This window comes from Juglans microcarpa x Juglans regia, chromosome 2S (assembly GCF_004785595.1).
Source record: "Juglans microcarpa x Juglans regia isolate MS1-56 chromosome 2S, Jm3101_v1.0, whole genome shotgun sequence".
Taxonomy (NCBI): Eukaryota; Viridiplantae; Streptophyta; class Magnoliopsida; order Fagales; family Juglandaceae; genus Juglans; species Juglans microcarpa x Juglans regia.
In genome coordinates this window covers 4,119,081-4,144,291 of record NC_054597.1, presented here as the reverse complement: position 1 = coordinate 4,144,291, position 25,211 = coordinate 4,119,081, and the positions used below count along the sequence as shown (strand labels likewise).

The 25,211-nt window shown below is 35.3% G+C and overlaps 2 protein-coding genes and 2 pseudogenes across 2 annotated transcripts; 3 read left to right on the top strand and 1 right to left on the bottom strand.

Moving 5' to 3' along the window:
- Positions 1-3,204: 3,204 nt before the first annotated feature.
- On the top strand, positions 3,205-10,823 carry LOC121252147 (annotated as a pseudogene).
- LOC121252322 (basic leucine zipper 43-like) lies at positions 4,094-4,958 on the top strand. The gene has a single exon (XM_041151925.1). It carries the CDS (start codon positions 4,219-4,221, stop codon positions 4,807-4,809), a length of 591 nt encoding a protein of 196 aa, XP_041007859.1. The 5' UTR covers positions 4,094-4,218; the 3' UTR covers positions 4,810-4,958.
- A 3,102-nt stretch (positions 10,824-13,925) lies between the features above and the next one.
- Positions 13,926-15,732, top strand: LOC121252210 (annotated as a pseudogene).
- A 3,926-nt stretch (positions 15,733-19,658) lies between these two features.
- On the bottom strand, positions 19,659-20,042 carry LOC121252145 (protein SOB FIVE-LIKE 4-like). The gene has a single exon (XM_041151627.1). It carries the CDS (start codon positions 20,040-20,042, stop codon positions 19,659-19,661), a length of 384 nt encoding a protein of 127 aa, XP_041007561.1.
- Positions 20,043-25,211: the final 5,169 nt, after the last annotated feature.

The following is a 25,211-nucleotide window of genomic DNA, read 5'->3' as shown; positions in this document are numbered from 1 at the left end:
AGATGATGATCTATAAGCTGTCAGTTCTGTTAATTACTGTTCTAGTAAGAATTAGCAAAATGCTAGCTCAACATCGACCCATGCATCATCATGATCTCATCGACATTGTTGTTTGCTCCTCTGATCATGCATATTCATACATGCATGCAGATGGTATATAGAATAAGATGGAAACATGTCGCATATAAATTAACCTGCTAATATTTTTACCATCTGCATGCATGTATGATCTACAATATTTAACCATTCATTTCCCATATATAAACTATTAGCTGTTCCATTGATTATGATCTACATTTACAATAAAAGTACAAGGGTGTCGTCATAATCCTGATTTTAACAAACCTTAATCAACCCTTAATCATATGATTCATTGGATAATGAGACCTTCATCTCCTCACAAGTATATTGTATTCGCAATTATCGAAAATTAATTAAGGTTGCCTTAGTGGGGTGCACGCGTACGCATGATATACCAAGTGATCAGAACAACTTCATAAAAATGCCAGCTCCCTTAATGGGTGGGGGAAGCAGAAAAAGCCTTCAAAACATAAAAGTTGTGCTAGATAGAGGGAAACCCTAGTCCTAGAGAGAGAGAGAGAGAGAGAGAGAGAGAGAATCTTGGAGGCTAAGCTGACAGACTGAGCAATAGGGTTAGAAGGTGGTGCACTGAGCACCCACGCGCCATGGTTAGCAAGGGCCCCCATGGGTCACATGAATCATGCGCCCCTGTTTTTCTCATAACCCTGGCCTTCTCTGCATTATTTGTTGAAATCGTTGTTCTGGTTTTCTTTTTTCTTTTTCCTTTTTTATTTTTGTTGGAGGGTTGTTTTGTACGGAAAGGGAAGTAGTTCAATCAAATTTTCCTTCTTGCACGACGCCGACCTTTTTCCAGGGCACTGCCCCTTGCTAAGGTATCTACTTTTCCAAAACTATAATTTTCATTATCATGGATGACAGTGATGGAGAAGGGCTATGAAGGGTAAATTATAGGATCAGAATCCTTGTAATTGTTGAAATTATTTATACATAATATGAAAGAAAATAGGATATTTACTAATTACCATTGTGGTTTTTGTAATGTTAAATATAATAGTAAAACAAGTAATTGCAGGCAATCTTATTCTGATAAGATATGCAAGTGGGTTAAGTGTTGGAACTTCGGGCTTCTAACTTTAGTCTGCATCTAATGGCAGGGGTCATGAATTATAAGCTTGGAATGTCCTGTTATTCGCAATGAGAAATACTTTTATAATATAAAGTAGATATAACATGTCATATGAAATTATATCATTTGTGAGTTTTCGTTTCAGCTTGTGGCACTTCTCTATTACAATATTGACCACAAGTACAAGTAACGGGGAAGGAATGGCGTAGGTTTCGAAGATTCGAACCACAAGCAAAAAGAAATTTATGAAAATGGAGGGAAAAAAAAAAAAAAAAAAAAAAGAAGAAAAGAGCGCCAGAAAAAAACAATCACAAGACAAGAAAGAAAGAGAGTCCAAATCTGTCTAATGATAATGTTGACCATTCAGTCCACTCAACCAGACCCTACAACAGGTGGAGAGAGAGAGAGAGAGAGAGAGAGAGAGAAAGAGAGAGAGAGAGAGCATTTGCATCATCACTAGGGTTTTGGCTCTGGATGCATTAGAAAGCTTTTCATTAGTGGAAGACTGCATTTCAAAGTACACCCATTTTCTCTCTTTCCATTCCCACCACCATATAGAAAGATTTTTCTACTCAGTGACACCAAGTTGAATGGCCAAGACCACAGTTATTCCTCTCCATGTTTATGAATGAATAAAGCAGCTCTACCAAAACTCAACCAAGGTTCATGGATTTATATGCTTTTGGCCGGTGTACCACTGAACTGACTGAATTACATAAGTAATTAAACCAGATTGATAGCGATCGAGTTCACTTGAATTTCATGGTGCAAGCTATGGTTACAAAAGCTTAATTATGGTTAGCATTTGTCATTGTCGTACGTACTACATAGATCTTTAAAATAACCTAACAGAAGTGACATTGAGATCAACATTACTGGCCACTCTTGATTAAAATAGCACAACTTGGACAAACAAGGAGCCACCACTTGCACAATTTGGCCACTCGGCATCGTTTGTGTTTTACTATCAACTCATAGGATCAATCGAGCAACTCCTTTTCTGCTGAGCTTATGCTAAAGGTCTCCAAAGTGGATATGAATTCTTTTATGATGCAATAACTTTATTTAGCTGGCTCAGACCTAAAGCAGGCTTGGATTGAGGTATTCTAAGGGATTCTGGTGGTAGATTAATGGCAACTTTTTCCTCTAGCTACGGATTTGATACTCACGACGGGGATGAATTGTGTGCTATATTTATTGGAGGGCTGAAACCTGAACCTATATATGTTGCAGATTTCATTTTGCTGATGTTGAAGTGGAGCCTGATTCCTTGGTGATTGCTAACTGACTGTCTGGAAAGGTTCAGAACATGCATTGGTCGTTGTTTGACTTTTTGGATCAGTACGTTTTTGGCTTGTTGTAGAGGCTTAAATGTAAAGTTGAGGGGCACATATATAGAAAAATAAATCAAATTGCAGACTGTTAAGCGAAGATGAGGGTAAGGGGCAGTACTTCTTGGGAGTTCCTGTTGTTTGAAGATCTCCCAAGAGAGATAAAGGGTTGTTTGATAGTAGATGGGGCTGTTTAATTTACCTCTGTTGTGATGTAAACGGCAATTTGCTTTTTTTGTAAAGGCGTTGAATTTGTATTGAGCCCTCTTTTGATTCTGATAGGATATTGGATTGTGGTGTTAATATTCCCAGGTTCCCCAGCCAAACGAGTGTTCTAATGAAAGTCTTGTTCGTGGAAACTGGCTTTTCAAAGTACATATTCATCTGAATACAAAAACTGAATGGATCCCAATTTCAATATTTCACTGTTCTTGGTGGTGATGGCCATTTTGTTTTTAAGAAACAATGATTTTTCTCTAGAATAGCTATCTGCATATTGCCAAATTGAGCCTGATCAGAAATTGACATATATCTGGTAAAGGTTCACGTCATCTCCCATTTCACTTTCATCCTACTTCACAATTTGACAAAATAAAAAAATTACAGGGCATTAATATTGGCCATTCTTGTTTTCATCATACGTTACCCATTCCTGCAAGAAAGAATAACTGTGGGGCTCACAATGAACTTGCTTAACATTAATTTATGGCAATTTCTATACAAGTACAACACTCATTAGCAGCCCCCCTTCGACTATGATTAGTACCTAAGTATGAGAGAGAGAGAGAGAGAGAGAGAGAGAGGAAATCAGGGTGATCAAGTCCTTTGATTATGGATTACAGAGCCTCATAGAAGTGGTGGATGAGTCATCAAACCCATATAATAATATTTCGTAGTTACGGATATAGCACAGAGCTTGCCATTCCCCCAACATCCTCCTTCCATTCCTCACTTGTCACGTAGACCTATTGGCTGTGAGTTGGAAGTGTTAAAAAAACCATGCATGTTATGTGTATTTTTCTAAAATATGTGTCATGATCTGTTATACTTATTGATATAACACATTTCGAATGGTTTTATATATCGATTACTTAAACAGAAAGTCACTTAAAATCCGTCGTATCGACTAAAATAACTCATGAAGATGACAAAATATGTGATCTATTGTAGATATTTGATCTCTTGAACTACATTTCTCTCCTCTCCTGCCCTAGCTAATTTATTTTGCCAAAACATTATCTCATCAGAATAATTGTACTCCCCACAATAAAACTGCTTGTTTCTCTCTCTGATGCAAGCATATCTTTGATCTCAAAATGATTATCCACAATTACAATCGAAGTGCCTTAATTTGTTTTTATATTGGCGTCATGGAACGCATGGTACATGTAAACACTAACATGACATATGGATCATTGCAGAGGGTCATGCATACTGCATACATCAATGTAATGCCACTATTCTTTGATCTATGCCACATGATCAATGTCAATGCCTCGTGAAAGGATGATCATGGCCTGCATGATATTGCAATGGTCTGAGATTTAAGAAACTTCCCACACAGTAGCTCAGAGTGGGGGGCCAATATTCCATCCTATAAAACGCAGGCTCTCCTCACGCTTTCCTTCGGCCCCTTTAACATTGTAAAACAATATCTTCTTCACCTTCCCCTCCAAATAGACCCTGCAATTTTTTTTTTTTAAAACAAGGTTCTTAGCCATGCAGTCTTGTGAGGTTTCAGCCCTCCATTATCTAGCCTCTTCAAACCCAGCTCCATACCCACCTCACTTCAGCATGTCTCCGAGTTGCACGCCCGCTGCACTTCAACTTAACCAATTCCCTAGCCCATTATACAATTTCCAGTTCCCTCAAGCTCAAGAATTCAATCCACAATCATCATCTTTCAGCAGTAATTCAACTTCTGATGAAGCTGATGAGCAACAACTGAGTCTTATCAACGAGAGGAAACAGAGAAGGATGATATCTAATAGAGAGTCAGCGCGCCGTTCACGCATGCGCAAGCAGAAGCACCTAGACGAGCTCTGGTCGCAGGTGGTTTGGCTCCGGACTGAAAACCATCAGCTCCTAGATAAGCTGAATCATATCTCCGAGTGCCAGGACCGGGTGCTTCAAGAAAATGCTCGGCTCAAAGCGGAAACTTCAGGACTTCGCCAAATGCTCACTGACATGGAACTCAAAACCTCTTTCCCTACTTTAAGAGACCTAGAAGATGTTCCCTGCAACACAACTTACCTCAGAGCTGAGTCCTCGAACCAGTCCATCTCAAGTTCTATGGATCTGCTTGGTTAATTAAGATGGATGAGAAGTTTTACTATTATCCTCTTTCTCGTTTTGGTTCTTCTGTTAAATTTGTATGGAAGTTAACCAGTTTTGCCTTTCAATTAAGCCATACAGATTGCCCAAAATTTACAATAACATGTTTTGAGCATTTTAATTGAGTCTCATATTGGTCGTCCGAGCTTCTTTACAAATTTAAACAGACTTGAGTCTTGTTTTCCATCGCCATATAAAAATTAATTAAAGCTGCTCATACAGCTAAAAATCTGAGCATAATATTGCCTGCGGCTGCAGTAGTTTGCACACCTGTTTGGAAACCAAACAGAGATGCTAACATGATACTTTCCTAGAAATTATTTCAAGAAACATCGAAGATGGACTGATGATGATCATCTGAAACTGGAACCATTAAAGATGGATATGCAGCTAGCATGTGAAAAGCATTTGAGTAGAACTAAAACAAATTCCACGCATTGTTGTTGAAAAAAATATGGCATTAATTTTGTCGGTGTACGAGAGAGGAACCACTGGCTTTTGGTGTTGGGGAAGTTGGACATGACAGAGAAATAAAGGTGGTGGAGTGGGTGTTGGTAAATAAAACAAAAATTACTATAAAATGAAAAATATTTTGGAAAAACTATCCACTCAAGTCCCAATACTGTTTGGTACTTTATTTATTTATTATTAATATAGCGATCTTGTTCATTGCAGATCCCTATCATTTCTGATGTTGTAGTACATTTCAAAATTTGTGTGAAATGTTAAAAGGAGATGTCAGGGTAGAACAAAGATGGTTAGCCTGATACAATCATGCGAGTGTAGTGCATAACAAGATGCTTTAAAGATGTTGTCATGGTAGTTTGGCTGCATAACAAGATGCTTTATGATGAACAGAATCAAGGATTAATAGTAGAGAGATGTGCGGTTATGTCATGTCCACTGAGTAAGAATGTAAGTGGGAGATGTTAGATATTGGGTCTTAACCAGGCTCGATGACCCCAGCCTTGCTTAAGGGACGTTGACTTGAACCCCCTGACACTTCTTGCTGATGACTGGAGTTAATTGTCTGATAGTGGCATAGTGCATTTCGCATTCTTGTCTCATCAGGGGATGAACAGATTCACGAGACTACACATCAAAATCTCTCTCTCTCTCTCTCTCTCTCTCCCCTCAATTTTGTGGGTTAGTTTTTGGTGATTGCGAAGTGGTATATACTATATAACCCAAAACCAACTCACTTCTGTAGATCTTCTGTTTATGCTAATTATCTGGAAATTTTTAACATAGATAAAGTAGAATCAGTAAAGTTTAGTTATTACAACGGCACAATAATTAATTACATTGTTACAGTCAGTGAAAAAGGATTTCACAAATCGATATTTTGTAAAAAACTGGAGGCTTCTGAAAACTGATTCGTGAAATATCAACAGTCCGACTAATGTGACCATTTCCATCCACTCAAAGCTCGAGTGGAAATAAACAATATAGCCCATTAGAGAAGTTCAAGGAAATAAGCCCGAAATAAAGATCGGATTGAAGATTATATTAATGACAATTAAAAGGCAAAGAAATTGGTCCAGGGAGACTTCGGGGTTTAGTGCGTACGGATAGTTGGGTACTTCCTTATAATTTACGTTGTTGATCCATTGTTTATTCTTTAGCTGAGGGTCAGGTTGTTCCTTCAAATCAGCTAAGTTGCTCGAATAATGTTTCTACACTTGGGTTGGGGTCTTTTTGTTTACTCCTCAAGTGTATGCGGATGTTTTCACGATTTTCTTCCGTCATAAGTGAGGGCCTTTAATAAATTTGAGATAGGAGTTACGATTGAACAGGTGGCCCTAACTCTTTTTCTTTTTTAAAAAATAAAAAATTAAAAGGCAAAGAAGATTATAAATCCCCCCCAAGATCGACCTTAGTGCTCTCTGAATTTTAGGAAAGTATCCTGGATAAGTGACAAGCACTTGGTAACAAAATAGAATGCTAATGGGTATACGTACTAGAAGGGAAACCGTGTAGTTGTCATTTCTTAAGCCCATGACTAATGATGAATGCGAAGGGTGTATTTGAAAAAGGGTATCAGGTATGAGAATATATGACACGACTTGTGCATTCGATAAGAAATAAGTGAGTTTGAATTTGATATAAATGAGTTTTGGTCAAAACAAATTGCCTCAATAAGATACAATTAATAAATTGATCAACTGCGAGTCAACTCGCAATCAATCCATATAATATGAATAAATTCTATTTTCAAATTTTATAAATGTTTACTCCTATATGTCTTTTGTTGTTGTTGAGAATATATAATATTAATATTAGTATTTGACTACTTAGATTGCGTTTGGTTCCCAAACCAAACTTAGCTGAGTTCCTTCCACTTTAAACTCCTTCAACCAACCGAACAACCAAGTGAATTGCTTTCATACATGAATTCGGTGAGTTTTGTTCCTGTAGATGGACTGACAATAGCTGATCTCGCTGCTTTATTTTTTTTTTCTGTAACTCTCTCTGCTGATAAGCATCATCTCTCTCTCTCTCTGACAAGCTATCAACTCTCTCTCTCTCTCTCTCATTTCTTTCTTCCAGCTAGCACAAGTCTTTTTTCTTTTTTTAATATCACTACAGGTTGGCGCGATGGGGGAGAAGCACTGCCAGTAAACAGTCATGGGTCCCATCAATTTTACAAATTCTCATAAATATATCTAAACTCATTTTAACATCTAAACACTTTAAACTCATTTTAGATGGGTCACACATAACTCTATCCACTACTCAACTCACTATTATTCATAAAGAACTGAGCTCAGTTCAGTTCAACTCAGCTCAGCGCAACTCAAAATCCAAACACAGTCTTAATATCTCAAACTATTAAACATTTTGTTGTCAGTATGTAATTTTATTTTATAAATATGTCATGTCCAGATTAATCTAATAAAAGTTAATTATTAAATGGTTACGCAAATCGTATCGTGTCATCTGTTAGTTACGTTGACTCGTGTTAAGTTTTTAGGGTCCACCCATTTAATTAAATGGGTCATACTTGAGTTTAAATAATACTCATGACTTAACACGACACAAATACTATCCGTAAACAGAAATTGTCAAATGCCACCCATATTCACAATCTTATTTATACGTTGCATGACTTCTATCATATTTATATCAATAGTTTGTTTGTTTGATTGGACTTGGGTGTAATATCACAAAAAGATTTTAAAAAATTAAATTTACAAATTGACATGATTTTATATGATAAGTTAAATCTATAATAAAAATAATTACATAATCTAATGTATCACGTCAAGACGCTTGAATTTATAGATTTACTTATGTGAAATATTTTTGTTCCTAAAAAATTTGTATGAGTACACCATCAATGTCATAAGTTGTACACCAATTTTGATCAAAATAAAATAAAATAGTTGATCAAAATATTCTCTTGTAAACATGAACAAAATATGTTTTACAAACTAGATATAAATCTTCCCATCAAAAGATCCAATTGGACTTTTATTTTACCATGAGAAAATAAAAAGCAAATTACTCAAGGACTGACCCCCAATGAATGTCAACAATAAAACATCGTACAAGTACAAAAAATCTGGTGTCTGTAACTGAATTGTAGCAAAGTCGAAGCTCCTGAAGGTGCCATTCCCCGCCCTTATAATTCTTTATTTACCAATCTCTTTCCCATATCCCATCAAAGTTAAAAAACCACCCAAATTGATACGCACATACATAGACTTATTTAGATCTTTCTGCTTCCTCTTCGATCTCTTTTACACACTCTCTTTCAAAATCCAGATCTATCGCTTCGTCAGCGACACTTGGTGTAACTTTATAGATATCATTTTGATTGGCACTCAAAGAGAGATCTTCTTCGATCCAATGGCGGTCAACTTTCCAAGGAAGCCAGGGCGAAGGGGGATCGGGTCTCAGTGGTTTGAGCCTCCAGAGCTTCTTCTCGTACTGGATCTTCATCTCCGCCATGTTCTCCCTTCTCTTCATCGCCACGTTCTCCGTGCTCCTAACCACCAATCCCTCCACTCCTCACCACAATTTTGTAAGTCGCTTCCTTTCCATTTTCACTCTTTTTTATTTTTTCGCTCACATTTGAGAGTAGTACCACAGTAATGGATTTCGTTGTTGTAGAAAAACCCCACTTGATAATTTTCTCAATCAAGCTAAACCCAGATAGTAATATTGTTATCAAGGAAACCCATCTAACAATTTGCACATTCGAGCGAATAAATTTTTGCAAAAACAAGATAATGATTTTTGCAATTAGACAAGACCCAGATAACAATTTTGCGTTTAGACGAGGCCCACTTGACCGTATTGAATGTTGAATGCATGAGACATTGTCGACTACTAGGAATGCATGTGTGCATCGAACATTCTTGGCATTGAAATCCGACCCACTCAAAACGAGATTGGATTTAATATATAAGCAAGTGAGTGATCACATTACGCTTGTGAATGCGTATCCAGCATTTGCGAGGAAGCTTAAGCTTGAGATTTCTAGGCAACTGAGGATGTTTGATAATCTAGAATAGAATTTCTTAGATCTTCAAATGAAGCCCACTTACCGGACATCATTGTTTGAGTCGGAGGGTCCAATGGACAAGGATGTTTTGAGGCAGAATGAGAAGGAAGTGAAGAGTAGAGTTAAGATTGCTCGGTCCATGATTGTAGAGGCGAAAGAAAATTATGATACAATTGAAGATTCAGAAGTTGAACGATACCATCTTTGCAGTTAGTGAGTTGCTTATTAAGGCAAAGAAGAATGGGGCATTTGCGAGCTTGATTGCTGCAAAGTCAATTCCAAAGATGAGGATCCAAGTTTGTATCATTTGTATCATCTAGAGAAGTGTAGGGATGAGGAGCCCAAGCCTGAGTTTGAGGATCCAAGTTTGTATCATTTTGCTATATTTTCTGATAATGTTATTGCAGTATCCGTGGTTGTGAGATCTGTGGTAAAGAATGCATAGGAGCCTTAGAAGCATGTGTTTCATGTTGTTATTGACAAGATGAATCTTGCTGCAATGAAGGTATGGTTTAGGATGAGACCAGTGGATGGAGGCGCCCATGTGGAGGTGAAGGCAGTAGAGGATTATTCTTTCTTGACTTCATCATATGTGCCAGTACTGAGGCAATTGGAGTCAGCAAAGTTGCAAAGATTTTACTTTGAGAACCAGGCAGAGAATGCTACCAAGGATGCTAATAACATGAAGTTCAGGAACCCAAAGTACTTGTCAATGTTGAATCACCTTCGCTTTTATTTGCTAGAGATGTATCCGAAATTGCACAAAATTCTATTTTTGGATGATGATGTTATGGTAGAAGGACTTGACAGGGCTATGGAAAATTGATTTGGATGGGAAAGTAAATGGGGCTGTTGAGACTTCCTTTGGGTCTTTTCATTGCTTTGCCCATTATTTGAATTTCTCACATCCTTTACTTATGGAGAGGTTCAATCCTAAGGCTTGTGCTTGGGCTTATGGGATGAACATATTTTATCTTTATTCTTGGAGACGTGAGAAATGCACAGACTAGTACCATTATTGGTAGAACTTGGTGAGTGAATAATTTCTTCCAATCAGACTTCTTTGTATCTTGTCATTAATTGACATGTTGTTTTATTTAGAATGTCTCAATCGTGTCACTCGTCATTTGTGACTCACTTGCAAATCAGTTTTACACTTGTATATTAGTATAATTGTTGAGTCATTGTTGTGTTCTGTGATCAGAATGAAGATCGCACCTTATGGAAGTTAGGTACTCTTCCTTTTGGCTTGATCACCTTCTACTCTACAACAAAGTCATTGAACAAATCCTGGCACGTGCTAGGACTTGGCTACAATCCCAGCATTAGCATGGATGAGATAAACGATGCAGCCGTTATTCATTACAATGGCAACTTGAAACCTTGGCTTGACATTACTATGAACCAATATAAGAATTTATGGACCTAGTATGTGGACAATGATAGAACTGCTCTGTCAATCAGGTATAATGACGAATGAATTCCAGCTAGTGTCCATTGTGGGTAATTTCTCTTGCCAGTTCTATCCTATATAGGTTAATCTTCAGGGTGAAGCTCAACGATATTTTCTTTATTTTTTATTCAATGATGAATGTTCTACCCAAAATTTTTGGTTTCTGATGTTCTGTTAGTAGTAAACTGCGAAGCATGAAATGTAATGAACCAGATTGGATTATATACACTATGATTCTTATGATGAAAATTTTTTAACCAATTGTTTAGTTAATTAGAGCATGGCTACATGTCTGAAGAAGATTATGCTTGATATGGAAAATAGTATCTTCAGATTTTGACTCCTCTGCTTAAAGAAAAAGGTTTTCTTAATGAAGTGCTAAAAGAGAAATTGTTGCCTGTTTTACCTGGCTAATCTTCCCTGCATTAATGCTTAACAAACCAATTTAGAATCTTTTTTTATTTTCTAGTTGAGGCAAAATTAATGAAGTAGAATATAGCCATTTTATGATGGTTCTGTTACATACAGTCACTTTTACATACTCTTTGTATATTTTATTGACATGATTGGTCAAAAAAATTATTTTATATTAAAAATATAATGCAGTCAATCAGATTAGTGAAGTGCACAAATAATACACAAAAGTGACTGTACATAGAGTTTTTGTTCTATAATAGCCAAGACATGCTTATCTTCGTCATTATGGACTTATAGTGGTTATCCATTCCCTTTTCGTCATTAGTAATGTTACCATTATCATTAAAATCACCATCATTCCTTCCAAAAATTTCAAGGGGAAAGGAGTCTGGTAGTCCAAAATCAAAACAGAATATAATGATGGTAAGATTGATTATGTTTAAGTTTTAATAAATCATAGAACATGGTTTGAAAAATTACAAACTAAAATAGAAGACATGACCAGATATTAACGTGTTTGGTTGGAGTAGTGTGAAAATTCTCTCTCCATTTTCCTCTTTAACAACGTATAATGTTTTATATTTGACTTGAAAATCCAACTTCGAATCGAAGGCAGTCTCCATTGAATAAACGTTCTGCTCGGTCGGATTCAACTTTAGCTGAAAAGAATGGCAGGAGGAAAGGGACCTAGGTCATCTCTCTGATCTTGTTCACAATGAACCATTTCGACATTGCAAAACATTTTTCATGCCTAATTATCAAGAAAAAAATAGACAGGGAAGCGGATGGCAGCTTCTTATATATATATTTCTGATGTTAGTTCGTATTCTCTATCGAAAAACAAAAGAAATATGGTACTTGGGTCGTCTCGATTGATAAGTGGGTATATTAGTATTATTTTATGATTCAAAATTGAAATTATTATTTTAAGGGTAATTTAAAAAAAAATACACACGAGATTTATACAAATTAAAAATAGAATATTTTTATTTTTATTTTAATACCAACTCATTTATCCTATTCGTTGAAAATGACTAGTATCTCTTGTATATCCACATGAAACTTTTAATATCCATTAGTGTAAATATATAAATTTTTTTTTTTTTAAAAGAAGTTACATTGTTTAAATTGAACAGCCTAAAAGTCGAAATATTCTAGACCCTTGATTTTGTCAAGTCAGCATAGACATGACAAAGTCACAGACGTAAGATCATTGTAGATACTTCCACACCCTCCAATAGCAACAGGTGGTCAAATCTGACCCACATCAAGAGATGTACTGGTACCGCTTACGCTGATATAATTAGTAGTTGGTACTGTAATATGTACTACCGATTTAGTTTGCTCTCCATGCAACCCAGATCTTTGATTTGTAGAGTTTTGGTTAATTTTTCCTAAAGGTCATTCAGTTCCATCAACCGGAGAAGATAAACCTCAGGTACGGAATATTTGATCTTTGAGTAATGCTACTCATCATTCCAACTTCTATCATCTTTTCATCATCTTATAATGTGGTATTAGGTGATTGAAAATTATTTATTATATTTTACTTGTGAACCTATTGTTTAATGCCACATCAACATCCGCTGGAAGGATGATAAGAATTGGGATGATGAATAGATTTTTTCTTGATCTTTTGGGATCTGATTAAAGTTTTGTGTGGTATAACTTGATGATCTATTTGAGGAGAAGTTATCGGGAAAATACAAGCTTACTGTTTACTAGTGAAACTGGTTTGTATAAAGTGTATGTGCTGTTAGAAGACACAAATTTGTGGGATTTATGTTTCCTCAAACTCTTTGATTTACTCTAATGGATCGATCAATTTTGAGAAATGTATACTTTTATTCTTGACAATTACTCGGATATTCTTCTTCATCTCTGTTTTTTTATGGGTTTCGATTTAACTCATCACCAATACTTTTTGTGATCAATGAGTTTTAGATCGTGGTCGTGTTTTTCTGATCAAATTAGTAGAGGACTTGTTCTCAATTTTACTTTAGTTGAATGATAATCAATGATAGGTTGAATCTGCTGTGAGAATCAAGTTTTTAAGAAAAAGGAATTTGACTATACAAAGGTATCATCTTTTCTTCCTTTGGGACTCGACAGATATTTGTTTTCCTTTTTACCGTACACTCAGCTTGCTTGTTACTTTAAAAAGAAAAACAAACTTGCTTTACGGATTACTTGAAGGTAGTTCTATTCTTTATGTGGTTTTTGTTGGAAGACTCCTTTATTGGTTACTTGTGTAAACTTGTGGCGTTTTATTTTTCATGAATTTTGATCATTTAAAGCTTTGAACAAAGCATCCCAACATTTTTTGGGAATCAAATTCTGCACCCATGAAGTACCATCGTTTCTTAAATTTGTATTCTAAACAGCCAAAACTACTCATTTGGACCCTAAACTTCCAAATTTTGGTAGTTTGCACTACAATTAAGAACATGGAGAATAGACACATGGCATTACATTACGGTCAAATCTTGACCGAGGGTGTAAATTCCCAACATATGGTGTTCAAACTTTAGAGTTTAAATTGTCAGTTTGGGTAGTTTATGCAAATTGAAAGAAGTATGGTAGTTTAGAGTGCAAAATGTAATATCCCTTTTTTGTAAAAAAATCTCTAAGGCTTTTGGATCACCTTTTGTTTAAACGACAACTTTTGGCTTGTGTCTCATTGATAAAATTGAATGCTAGGCAGGAGAAAAAATGGTTGCACCTTCCAAGCCTACAAGAATAGGCCTTGCTAGTCTGGCCGTCATGGGCCAAAATCTGGCTCTCAACATTGCTGAAAAAGGCTTTACAATTTTTGTGTACAATTTAACTACCTCAAAAGTTGATGAGACTGTTAAGCAAACTAAAAAGGAAGGAGATCTTCCTCTGTTTGGTTTCCATAATCCTGAATCTTTTGTGCACTCAATTTAGAAATCCAGTATCATCATTATGCTAGCAAAGGTTGGGCCACCTATTGACCAAAGCATAAAGACTCTCTCTGCTCACTTGGAGAAAGGTGATTGTATAATTGATGGTGGTCATGAGTGGTATGAGAATACCGAGAGGAGAGAGAAAGCCATGGCTGAATTGGGTTTACTGTACCTCAAAATGAGAGTTTCAAGTGGTGAGGATGGTGCTCGACATGGACCATCTTTCATGCCTGAAGGGTCCTTCGAGGCTTACAAGTACATTGAAGGCATTCTTCTTAAAGTGGCAACTCAAGTTCCAGATAGTGACCCATGTGTGACTTACATTGGAAAAGGTGGATCTGAAAATTTTGTAAAGATGATTCATAATGGAATTGAATGTGGTGATATGCAGCTGATTGTAGTGGCTTATGATGATGTACTAAAATCTGTTGAAAAGTTATCAAATGAAGAACTACAGAGTGTTTTCTCAAATTGGAACAAGGGGGACTTCTAAGCTTCTTGATTGAAATAACTGCAAATATATTTGGAATCAAGGATGATAAGGGTGAGGGACATTTGGTTGACAAGGTGTTGGACAAAACCGGCTTGAAGGGTACTGGCAAATGGACTGTACAACAAGCTACTGATCTATTAGTTGCAGCTCCCACAATTGCATCCTCTTTGGAGGCAAGGTTCCTTAGTGAGTTAAAGAAAGAAAGGGTTGAAGCTGCCAAAGTCTTCAGATCAGATGGATTTGGTGATATATTGCCTAAGTAGTAGACAAGAAGAAGTTGATTGATGATGTAAGGCAAGCTCTTTATGCATCCAAGATATGTAGTTATGCAAAGGGGATGAATCTAATTCATGCAAAAGGTATTAAGAAGGGGTGTGACCTGAAGTTGGGGGAATTGGCTAGGATTTGGAAGGGGGTTGCATCATCCGAGCATTCCTGGACAGAATTAAGAAGGCATATGATAGGAACCTTGATCTGGCGAACCTTCTCGTGGATCCAGAGTTAGCAAAGGAAATCATTGAGAGACAGTCCACTTGGCGAAGAATGGTTTGCCTTGCTATCAACTTAGGTATTAGCACCCTGGGTATGTCCTCTAGTCTTGCTTATTTTGACTTTTATAGAAGGGACAGATTGCTAGCTAACCTGGTTCAAGCTCAAAAAGACTATTTTGGTGCCCATACATATGAAATGATTGATGTGGAGGGATCTTTCCATACTGAATGGTTCAAGCTTGCCAAACAGTCAGAGTTGAATTTTGGTAATATTCTGCTTAGTCAAAATTCAAAATAGTATCAATAATTTCTGCTCCAGACTCTACTAGGCAAAGCCGACACCAACTATATTGGATGAAATTTATTTGGTTTTATCTTTTTTGATCACTTGAAGTCAATTTGTGTTGTTTATTGTGGTTGTGGCAGATCTTGCCCCCCTTTTTCCTTTCAAAATGATCCAATTTCGAGCATTTTCTAGTTTAAGAAGATGTCTTTGACTGTTTTTCACTTATTAAAAAATAAAAGGTGTCTTTCACTTTGGGACAAGACATTTTCTCTTTAATGTTTCAGCATGAAGGATCATAAAGAGTTTCTTATGTATATTAGCAGTGCTATTCTTCTCTTGCTGCATAGGACAATGGTGGGATTCAGACGAAAACATGGGGAGAAAAATTGATACACCTTTTGCACTGTTTATTTACTGTTCATGTCATTACTCTGCTGCATATTCTTCTCTCTCTGAATCGTTATGTTACACAACCTATTGATAACTCATCGCTATTAAAGATTCCTCACCCTCATTATTTTATATTCCTTTACACTAGTGTGAATGAATTTGCTAGATGGTTGCCTAGCTTACTAAATCAGAGGAAGGCACTGGATAACTGCTATGTCTCTTGCGTCTTATGGTAAAAGTACCCTAAGTAATAGGGTAGTATGGAAGGGCATAGAAATGTCCTTTCTCATTTATTTGAAATATGTTTAAGAAAAAATTACTCTTCACAATCCTAACAGGTATAAAAGTACATTTTTTTTTTCAAATAGCAACCTTCATCCAAGTCTAGGCAGAAAAAAATAGACTGCATGGCACAATCTTGACGATTGGATCTTAAAATCAGATGCTATTTGACAATCAGTGATAACTAGAATGTTTAATGTGTAAAGTTTGGTAGCTTAGGATGCAAGCAAAGAGTACGACCCGTTTGGATGTTGAGATAGTTTATCTCATTCTATCTCAATTCATCTTAACGTTCAAACACCGCTCAAATTGTAGCGTAAAAAATTTGTCTTTCCCATATCTTGATTGTTCCTTAACTTGGTTTTAATTCAGGATTCTTCAACAAACCTGTCGTATCTTGCAATCCAAGTCCAGTTATAATTACATGTTGATGCATCAATCATAACGTTTTGTTTGCATTGTACTGTATTATTTTTTCTAATTTTTCATTCAAATTTCCCTCTGTTGGTATTGTGCTAAAAAGTTTTGAATGCTTACTATAAAAGAAATAAAATAAAAAAGAAAGAAAGAAAAATGTTTGTACCTCTCAAGAAGCACCTATTTTTACCCCCATCCAGAATGATCAGGAAACTATCAAATAAAAGATTAAATTAAAAAAAAAAAAAGTAACTTCTCGATGATGATTTCAATAACAAAATTGATTTTTTTTTTTTAGTTCTATTAGTTGTAATGCACAAAAGGGCAGACGAGCCTTTTGATCAAACTTCAGAGAAAGCATACATCATAGATGTTATAAAACCATATGATTTGATTGCATAAGCAGATGAGAGCGTTACCATGGAGTTGATCAGACTTTAGAGAAGGCAAGAAATCCATAAATCTGAAACCTAATTTTTTGACCTATTTCTTCTTTAGTTGTGCGTTTCACATCAAAGTAGTCTGCCGTTTCTTTTTCATTTTTAGCTATATGTTGGGAGTGGAATACAACTTTTTCAGATTAACTGTTCTATCAAGTATTTCTAGCAATGATTTGGATTGATACTCATGTACAACATGTACCTTGTGGTTGCCTTGCTGTTGCCCTTGCACCCCTTGCTTTGTGTCACTGCAAATGCTTCTGCTGCTAATTCTCGTAGTTGGCATTTGTCTTTTTGTATATATCTTTCCTCTTTGACTGTTTTTCACTTATTAAAAAATAAAAGGTGTCTTTCACTTTGGGACAAGACATTTTCTCTTTAATGTTTCAACATGAAGGATCATAAAGAGTTTCTTATGTATATTCGCAGTGCTATTCTTCTCTTGCTGCATAGGACAATGGTGGGATTCAGACGAAAACATGGGGAGAAAAATTGATACACCTTTTGCACTGTTCATTTACTGTTCATGTCACTACATTGCTGCATATTCTTCTCTCTCTAAATCGTTATGTTACACAACCTATTGATAACTCATCACTACTAGACATTCCTCACCCTCATTCTTTTATATTCCTTCACACCAGTGTGAATGAATTTGCTAGATGGTTGCCTAGCTTACTAAATCAGAGGAAGGCACTGGATAATTGTTGTGTCTCTTGGGTCTTATGGTAAAAGTACCCTAAGTAATAGGGTAGTATGGAAGGGCATAGAAATGTTCCTTTCTCATTAATTTGAAATATGTTTAAGAAAAAATTACTCTTCACAATCCTAACAGGTGTAAAAGTACTTTTTTTTTTTTTTCAAATAGCAACCTTCATCCAAGCCTGAGCAGGAAAAAATAGACTGCATGGCACAATCTTGACGGTTGGATCTTAAAACCAGATGCTATTTGACAATCAGTGATAACTAGAATGTTTAATGTGTAAAGTTTGGTAGCTTAGGATGCAAGCAAAGAGTACGACCCGTTTGGATGTTGAGATAGTTTATCTTATTTCATCTCAACTCATCTTAACGTTCAACTACCGCTCAAATTGTAGTGTGAAAAATGTGTCTTTTCTATATCTTGATTGTTCCTTAACTTGGTTTTAATTCAGGATTCTTCAACAAACCTGTCGTATCTTGCTATCCAAGTCTAGTTATAATTACACGTTGATGCATCAATCATAACGTTTTGTTTGCATTGTACTGTATTATTATTATTTTCTTATTTTTCATTCAAATTTCCCTCTGTTGGTATTGTGCTGAAAAGTTTTGAATGCTTAATATAAATAAATTAATTAATTAAAAAAAAGTGTTTTGTACCTCAAGAAGCACCTATTCTTACCCCCATCTAGAATGATCAGGAAACTATCAAATAAAAGATTAAATTAAAAAAAAAAAAGTAACTTCTCGATGATGATTTCAATAACAAAATTGATTGTTTTTTTTTTTTAGTTCTATTGGTTGTAATGCACAAAAGGGCAGACGAGCCTTTTGATCAAACTTCAGAGAAAGCATACATCATAAATGTTATAAAGCCATATGATCTGATTGCATAAGTAGATGAGAGCGTTACCACGGATCAGCTGATCAGACTTCAGAGAAGGCAAGAAATCCATAAATCTGAAACCTAATTTTTTGACTTATTTCTTCAGTCATTTCTTCTTCAGTTGTGCGTTTCACATCAAAAGTAGTATGCCGTTTCTTTTTCATTTTTAGCTATATATTGGGAGTGGAATACAACTTTTTCAGATTAACTGTTCTATCAAGTATTTCTAGCAATGATTTGGATACTCATGTACATCATGTACTTTGTGGTTGCCTTGCTGTTGCCCTTGCACCCCTTTCTTTGTGTCACTGCAAATGCTTATGCTTCTCGTAGTTGGCATTTGTCTTTGTGTATATATCTTTCCTCTTTCCAGCACAACAAACCCTGTTGGTTCATAGCTTAATACCCTTACATGATACATCTCAACAAACATACAAACACATGGGTGCACGATGCAGCATCATTGGAAACTTTTGCTAGAAAATTGTTATCTTTTTTGTGAATTGATTCGGATATATATTATATATTCACCTCAATCAACACCAACATTCAATGAACCACTTTGTACTTTTAGTTTTTTTTTTTTCAGCACTGCCAACATATATACATGCTTTGTTTTGTTCATTATATATTGCCTCAATAAACAAGTGGCAATAGTATCAACAATTTTGTGCTCCAAAAAACATTATTATTTTCGTTCAACTCGATTGGAAATTTGGAAATCGTTCCAGCCAACTCATTCGAACACCAACAATAATTCTAGATACTACAACATGCATGTTGTAGTACAGACCTCCAACCTGATCTTATTTACTGAGGAAAATGAAGTAATTTTTCTTGCACTGAGGAAAATCGTAGCCTAAGCTGACAATCGCTAGAAAATGAGTAGTTTTTTTAATTCATATGTTCTTTCGTTTGTTTACATGCTCGCTCGTCTCACCAGTATTTACGTTGATGATTCATACTGCAAGAATGAAGATAAGAACTGACTAAAACAGCCAAAAAAAAAAAAAAAAAGGAAACAAAACAGATACAAAGAAATTATAGCAATACAGTTCCATTCTCAGTAAACCTTACACTACTCGGGAGCAAAACTAAGAGCAGCAACATTGTCGTCAACGCCATTTTTCATTACTTCTTAGTACTACTTCCAACACGTTTCTTCGCCTGCTTTTCTGCATCCTTGCCTAAAGAAAAAATGCAGTTTTCATTATAACTTTTGTCTGGTTTAGAACGAGATGTGCCATGACTAACTTGACCGCGAGAATGGGTATGGCGACGATAACTTGGAACAGACGAAGCATCAGAAGTCAAAGAATCATCACTGTCATCATCTTCTTTCTTGACATGCTTCCGGTTAATTCTGATTTGATGCTTGTCATGATGATCACCATCATGATTATCACTGCGTTCAGCATCTTCTTCTTCCATATAAGGGGAGGCAATGTACATTGTCCACCCAGATTCACTGCTGCTAGTACGTCCTGCACCCAAAAGGTCTTTGTAGGACTCCATTATTGAGGGAACGAAGAGGTGGAAGAAATTAATGGTCTTGATATAGACAATCAAGATGCTAGAGAGAAGGGAGGATGAGAGAGAGAGAGCGAGAGAGAGGGTCACATGTGTCACAGTTCCATAGTGAGACCTTAAACCAGCCCAAGTGAACTCAACCAGCAGACTACATCCGTCTCCTTATACACACACACACACAATGGCGTCACATAATCTTAATAGTCGTATTTTAATATAGGCTACAAGTTATAGCTTTTCAGTAGTTTAATATATAGTTCTGGTTTTAACTTCAATCTCTCTGTTTTTTTTTTTGGCGCGTGTAAAATATGAATGGATCCTGCATTTCCATTAATGTTGTTCTTCCGGCCTCCCACCAAAAGGAAAAGTTCATCTTCCCTATTTTATTATCAATACATAAGTTCCACGTGTTGGCGGAATTCTTCGTATGTTTTCCCCAGTAGCCACTCGATCTCCTTTTGATGGAAGCTGTGGTGATACAGAAAATTCCGATTCTTAAAAACAAGACACAAAGGGGATGGACATTTGACAAGCTAGTTCTTGCCTGCTCACAGCTCGATTTGGGTTGTTTCCCACTTAAAAAAGTTCTTCTCTGACCACTTGATACGTACTGTAAAGCATTCAAACATGAGGGCTAATGTTTTGCCTGTGGCTAATCATTTTGGCTATTTAGATCCGGAAAAGTGAAAAAACAACAAATCAGAGGAAAATATATCTTTTGGTGATCCTTGTCGGAGGGATGAAGGCTTGCTGTGAAAGCATATCCTCGCAGTATAAGATTACGTTTAGATATTGTGTTGAATTAAATTGAAAAAATATTATTAAAATATTATTTATTATTATTATTTTAAGATTTAAAAAAATTAAATTATTTATTATATTTTATGATAAAATTTAAAAAAATTATAATGATAAGTTGAGATGAATTGAAAAGAGTTATGTATCCAAACAAAACCTAAGATTTTAAACATTTTTCCCATTTTAAACATTCTTCCTTTTTCTACTCATCATTTTAGATAAGATTTTATAATCTGTCATTCTAGAATTAGTTAGGTTAAAATCAAACTATTTCATCTCATCTTATATTATATAATTTTTATAATATTTTAAATTTTTATATAAAATATAAAATATAAAATATTATAATAATATTTTATTTAAATTTTACTAAAAAATCTCATCTCAGCGATTACGATATAATATAAATTTAATGTGATTTGACAAATTATGTCTGCATGATCTGCCACAATCGTAGGCCGGTTATTCTACTAAAAACTGGTCGGTCAGCCGGAAAATGCGCTGCGGCTGCGATAGTTTCATGCATGCATTAATAATTATCTAAAACTAATTATACTCTAAACAGTGTAAAATACAATAATATTTTTATAATTTTTACTCTTCAAGAATGACAATTTCTCTATCTCAAAAAAAAAAAAAAAAAATCAAAATTAATTGTTGAAAATACAAAGAGCTCAAATTAAAAGAGTTGAGAGATGAAGATCAAACCAACGAGATAAGGATTGAAGAACCACTAACTATAATAAGATCATGAATAATATTTTTTTATTTATTAAAAAATAAATAATAAAATGAATGAAGAGTTAAATGGTGAGAAGCTAGAGGGACTAATGAAATCAGGAAGTAAAATTATAAGATGAAAATTTTTTCTTCTGTATTGAATTACTAATTAATCATGAATATTGGTGGAATCCTTTCATTTTCAAACCTATTTTTATAAAATCTTAATATAAGAAAATCAACTAGATTTATTATGATCATAAAATAAAAATAATGAAGTGGTTAAATAAATATAAGAAATATGCTTTAAAATTATATAAATATAGATGTGAACACAAGAAACTCTCAAATATTCCTCATATTTTTTCTCTTTTTCTACGGTACGTCTCTTCCTTTTTCTTTTATCCATTTTTTTTTCAGTGTGAATATATACAAGAATCTCTCTTTTTTTTTTTAGTAATTGTATTAAACTTTTACATCACTCACCAATCACAATCCATGTGGTATAGTTTAATTTGAATCTTACAAATTAAATTATGTCGTGTAGTTGGTGCGTGGTGTAAAATCTTTCCAATGATGTATACTTCGGTTAATTCTATTTGAAAATTTTTACATCACTCACCAATCACAATCCACGTGGTATAGTTTAATTTGAATCTTACAAATGAAATTATGTCATATAATTAGTGCGTGGTATAAAATATTTCCAATGATGTGTACTTCGGTTGGGCCATTCTTACTAACTTGCAGAATCATAAAGTAATGAAGGCTAGGGTTTCAGAAGAAGAATAAAGAAAATTTGGGAACATGGGAAGATTGTAAAATGCAAGATAGAATACGAAAGAAAGAGGAAAAAAAAAAAAGAGATAAGGAAAGGGATGGTTATAAAGGGGAAATAGTGCGACAATTACGCACTTGAGTGAGAAGACTAGTAGGCTGACAATGGCATCATTACACGATTTAATGATGTGACAGAACAAGGATGGTGGAGCCGTTACATTTTTCCAAGATATAGGAACATGTGCCGTCAAGCGAGGTAGGTATCAAAATTTCCAAACCCTAGGAATATGAATCGTCAAGCGGGGTACTTATTAAATTCCCACCCAAGGAGAATGATAGTCCTTTCTACTTATTTAATTTTCGCTACATCCGTGAGACAAAAATTAGTAGAGTAATTGGAGGAATTTTTCTCATCCTAATAAGTCCAGGCCTAATGAAGAGGCTCGTGGAATATTAGACCAAGATCGTGGAGAGTTAGTTGCAACATAATTTGATGTTGTGACTGCCAAATTGATAAGATAGGATGGTTAGTCCAAGGGAACAACAGGAAACTCGCCATATTGTTTGGAAGGGATGAGTTCACCATTCGCTAGATAATACTTAATCGATATCTATGTCAGTTAAGAGGTTGAATTGATATCCAATACTTATCACTAAAGTTCACGTCTATATATCAGGTGAAAGATGGTAATCCCAAGTAATTCTTTTCCTAATACTTTCGTAGCATCTCGATTTATGTATTTACTAACTTAAATATCGAAAGTACATCAAACACACCAGGCCATCATCATTCTCTGTTGCAAATTGATCGTTTTGGTGAACGGTGTATATAACACGTCCAAAACAGTACTATCCCTTTCCTTTTATAAAGTATAAACATATGACCATCTCTTATAATGTTCCTCCGTACATGTCTTTTTCATGGTTACAAATTTCTATACACCCTTCATTCTCCACGTTCCTCCTGCGTAATTTTCTTCTTTTCCCAATTTTCTATTCTCGAAATACATTCCTATCTGGATCTTATTTTGTATTAGTATTATATGATTTTATAAATATTATACATATTGAATAAAAGATCCAATTTATCAATTTTTTCTTTTTTAATTCGAATTATAAATTTTATATATAATTTTCAATAGAGCTTTGCTACTCATTATGGCGCTACCCGCATGGTGCCCATCTCTAATACTCATCATCCCCACAAAATACATTTATTTTTTAATTTTATTTTTAAAACTAATTAAATTAACCTACTCATCATCTATACACCACACATTTGGTAAAAAAAAAAAAAGTTTTGTGTGATGTGTAATGTGAAAATAATAAATAAAACTTTTCTTTTCAATATATTAATAATTGACACGGCACACATTGTGATTTAAATAAAATTATAATTATAAATACAATTTTCCTTAAGTCCCGCACTATTCATGCTCTTCTTCAGTTCTTCCAACTCTCCTTCTATGGGCCTTTTATTTGGGCTGTCTTGCCGACTACTACTTTTTGATATTGCAACAAAAAAGAAAAAGTATTGCCCTTCTCTTGGGCCTTGGACCCAAAGAGCATTCAGATCGGGTCAACGAGTCAATTTTATTTTATTTTAAGTTGGCAAAACTTAATATTTTACGTATTTTTAATACTACTTTTTTTTTTCTCGACAAGTTAAGTATTTATAGATAAACTAACGAATACAAGATACAAGTTTAGTGGAGTGGGAGTTCCCTATAGTCTTCTCAAAGCCAACACACATTACAACACAAAAATAACAAAACAAAGTGGGTGATCGGAGTCAAAAGATTGACTCCACCCAATTCCCACGAGGGGAGACTGCTTGGTGACGATTTTTAAATAGTCTGATAAACAGACTATAAAACTGCAGTATATAGGGGTGTGCTGCAACGTGTTGGTCTGGATTGACTGGAAGGAACTATCACATCCATTTTCACTTGATCCTTGGTTAGGGAAAGCGGGAACATAGTGTAGCAACCAAAAATTCTGTCAAATTGCCGGCGAAGGGGTGTTACTAGCAGTGGCGGCGAGTGCAGGCTACGCGCCACAGCTAGAGTGAAAGGAACAGTCAAATCTGGAAGATCCGAAGCCGAAGATCCCGAAATTGCCGCGCGTGTTGGCAGAGTGTTCTCCAAGGCGTGACGGCACGTGAGGATCACGCACAGCATAAGCCGCGCATGAGGCGAACGCGCTGCACGGATGAGCGGATTCCTTCCGCCAGATTGACGATCGGCACCTGGAGAAGATAAAGAAGGGGAGCGTGTCCACCCTAGGTCTCCGGAAAGCAACAGATCGACAAAGATGAATGGTGCTACTGGAAAACTAAAAAGAAAAAAAGAAAAAATATAGATAAACAGAAATAAAGGCGAGGAGGGGAGGTGGGTGGAGCCAAAGCATCAACCCTCGTCCCCTCGGTGAACAAAAATACTTTCTGAGAGTGGCAATGGAGAGAACGGCTGGGAGAGAAAACTTGGTGAAAACCCACTTTAAAACCTACTTTTAATACTACTTTGCTTGCCAAGAATTTTTTCTTTAAAAAGAGAAATAGAGAGAAATGGGAGAGGATATAATTTACGTATTATTTTTGTTTAAAAAATATTAAATGTATTTTAAAAAAATTTATAAAATATTTACTTCTCTGTATGTCAGTTAATGATAGGTTAAAAATTATAAAATTTTAAATTTTAAAAAAATTAAAAAAATAAATTTTATAAGTAAAATTATATGTAAAAATATAATTACATCTATCACTTCTTTTTTGTTCATCTATATTCTATTTCTGGGCAAGAGAGATGCACGAACTTGATCCTGTGTTATCACTTGGGAAAGCGTGGGCTGCCTTGA

Excerpts from the sequence above, each read along its gene's own strand:
- LOC121252145 (XM_041151627.1), bottom strand. The coding sequence starts at position 20,042 with ATGGAGTCCTACAAAGACCTTTTGGGTGCAGGACGTACTAGCAGCAGT.
- LOC121252322 (XM_041151925.1), top strand. The coding sequence starts at position 4,219 with ATGCAGTCTTGTGAGGTTTCAGCCCTCCATTATCTAGCCTCTTCAAAC.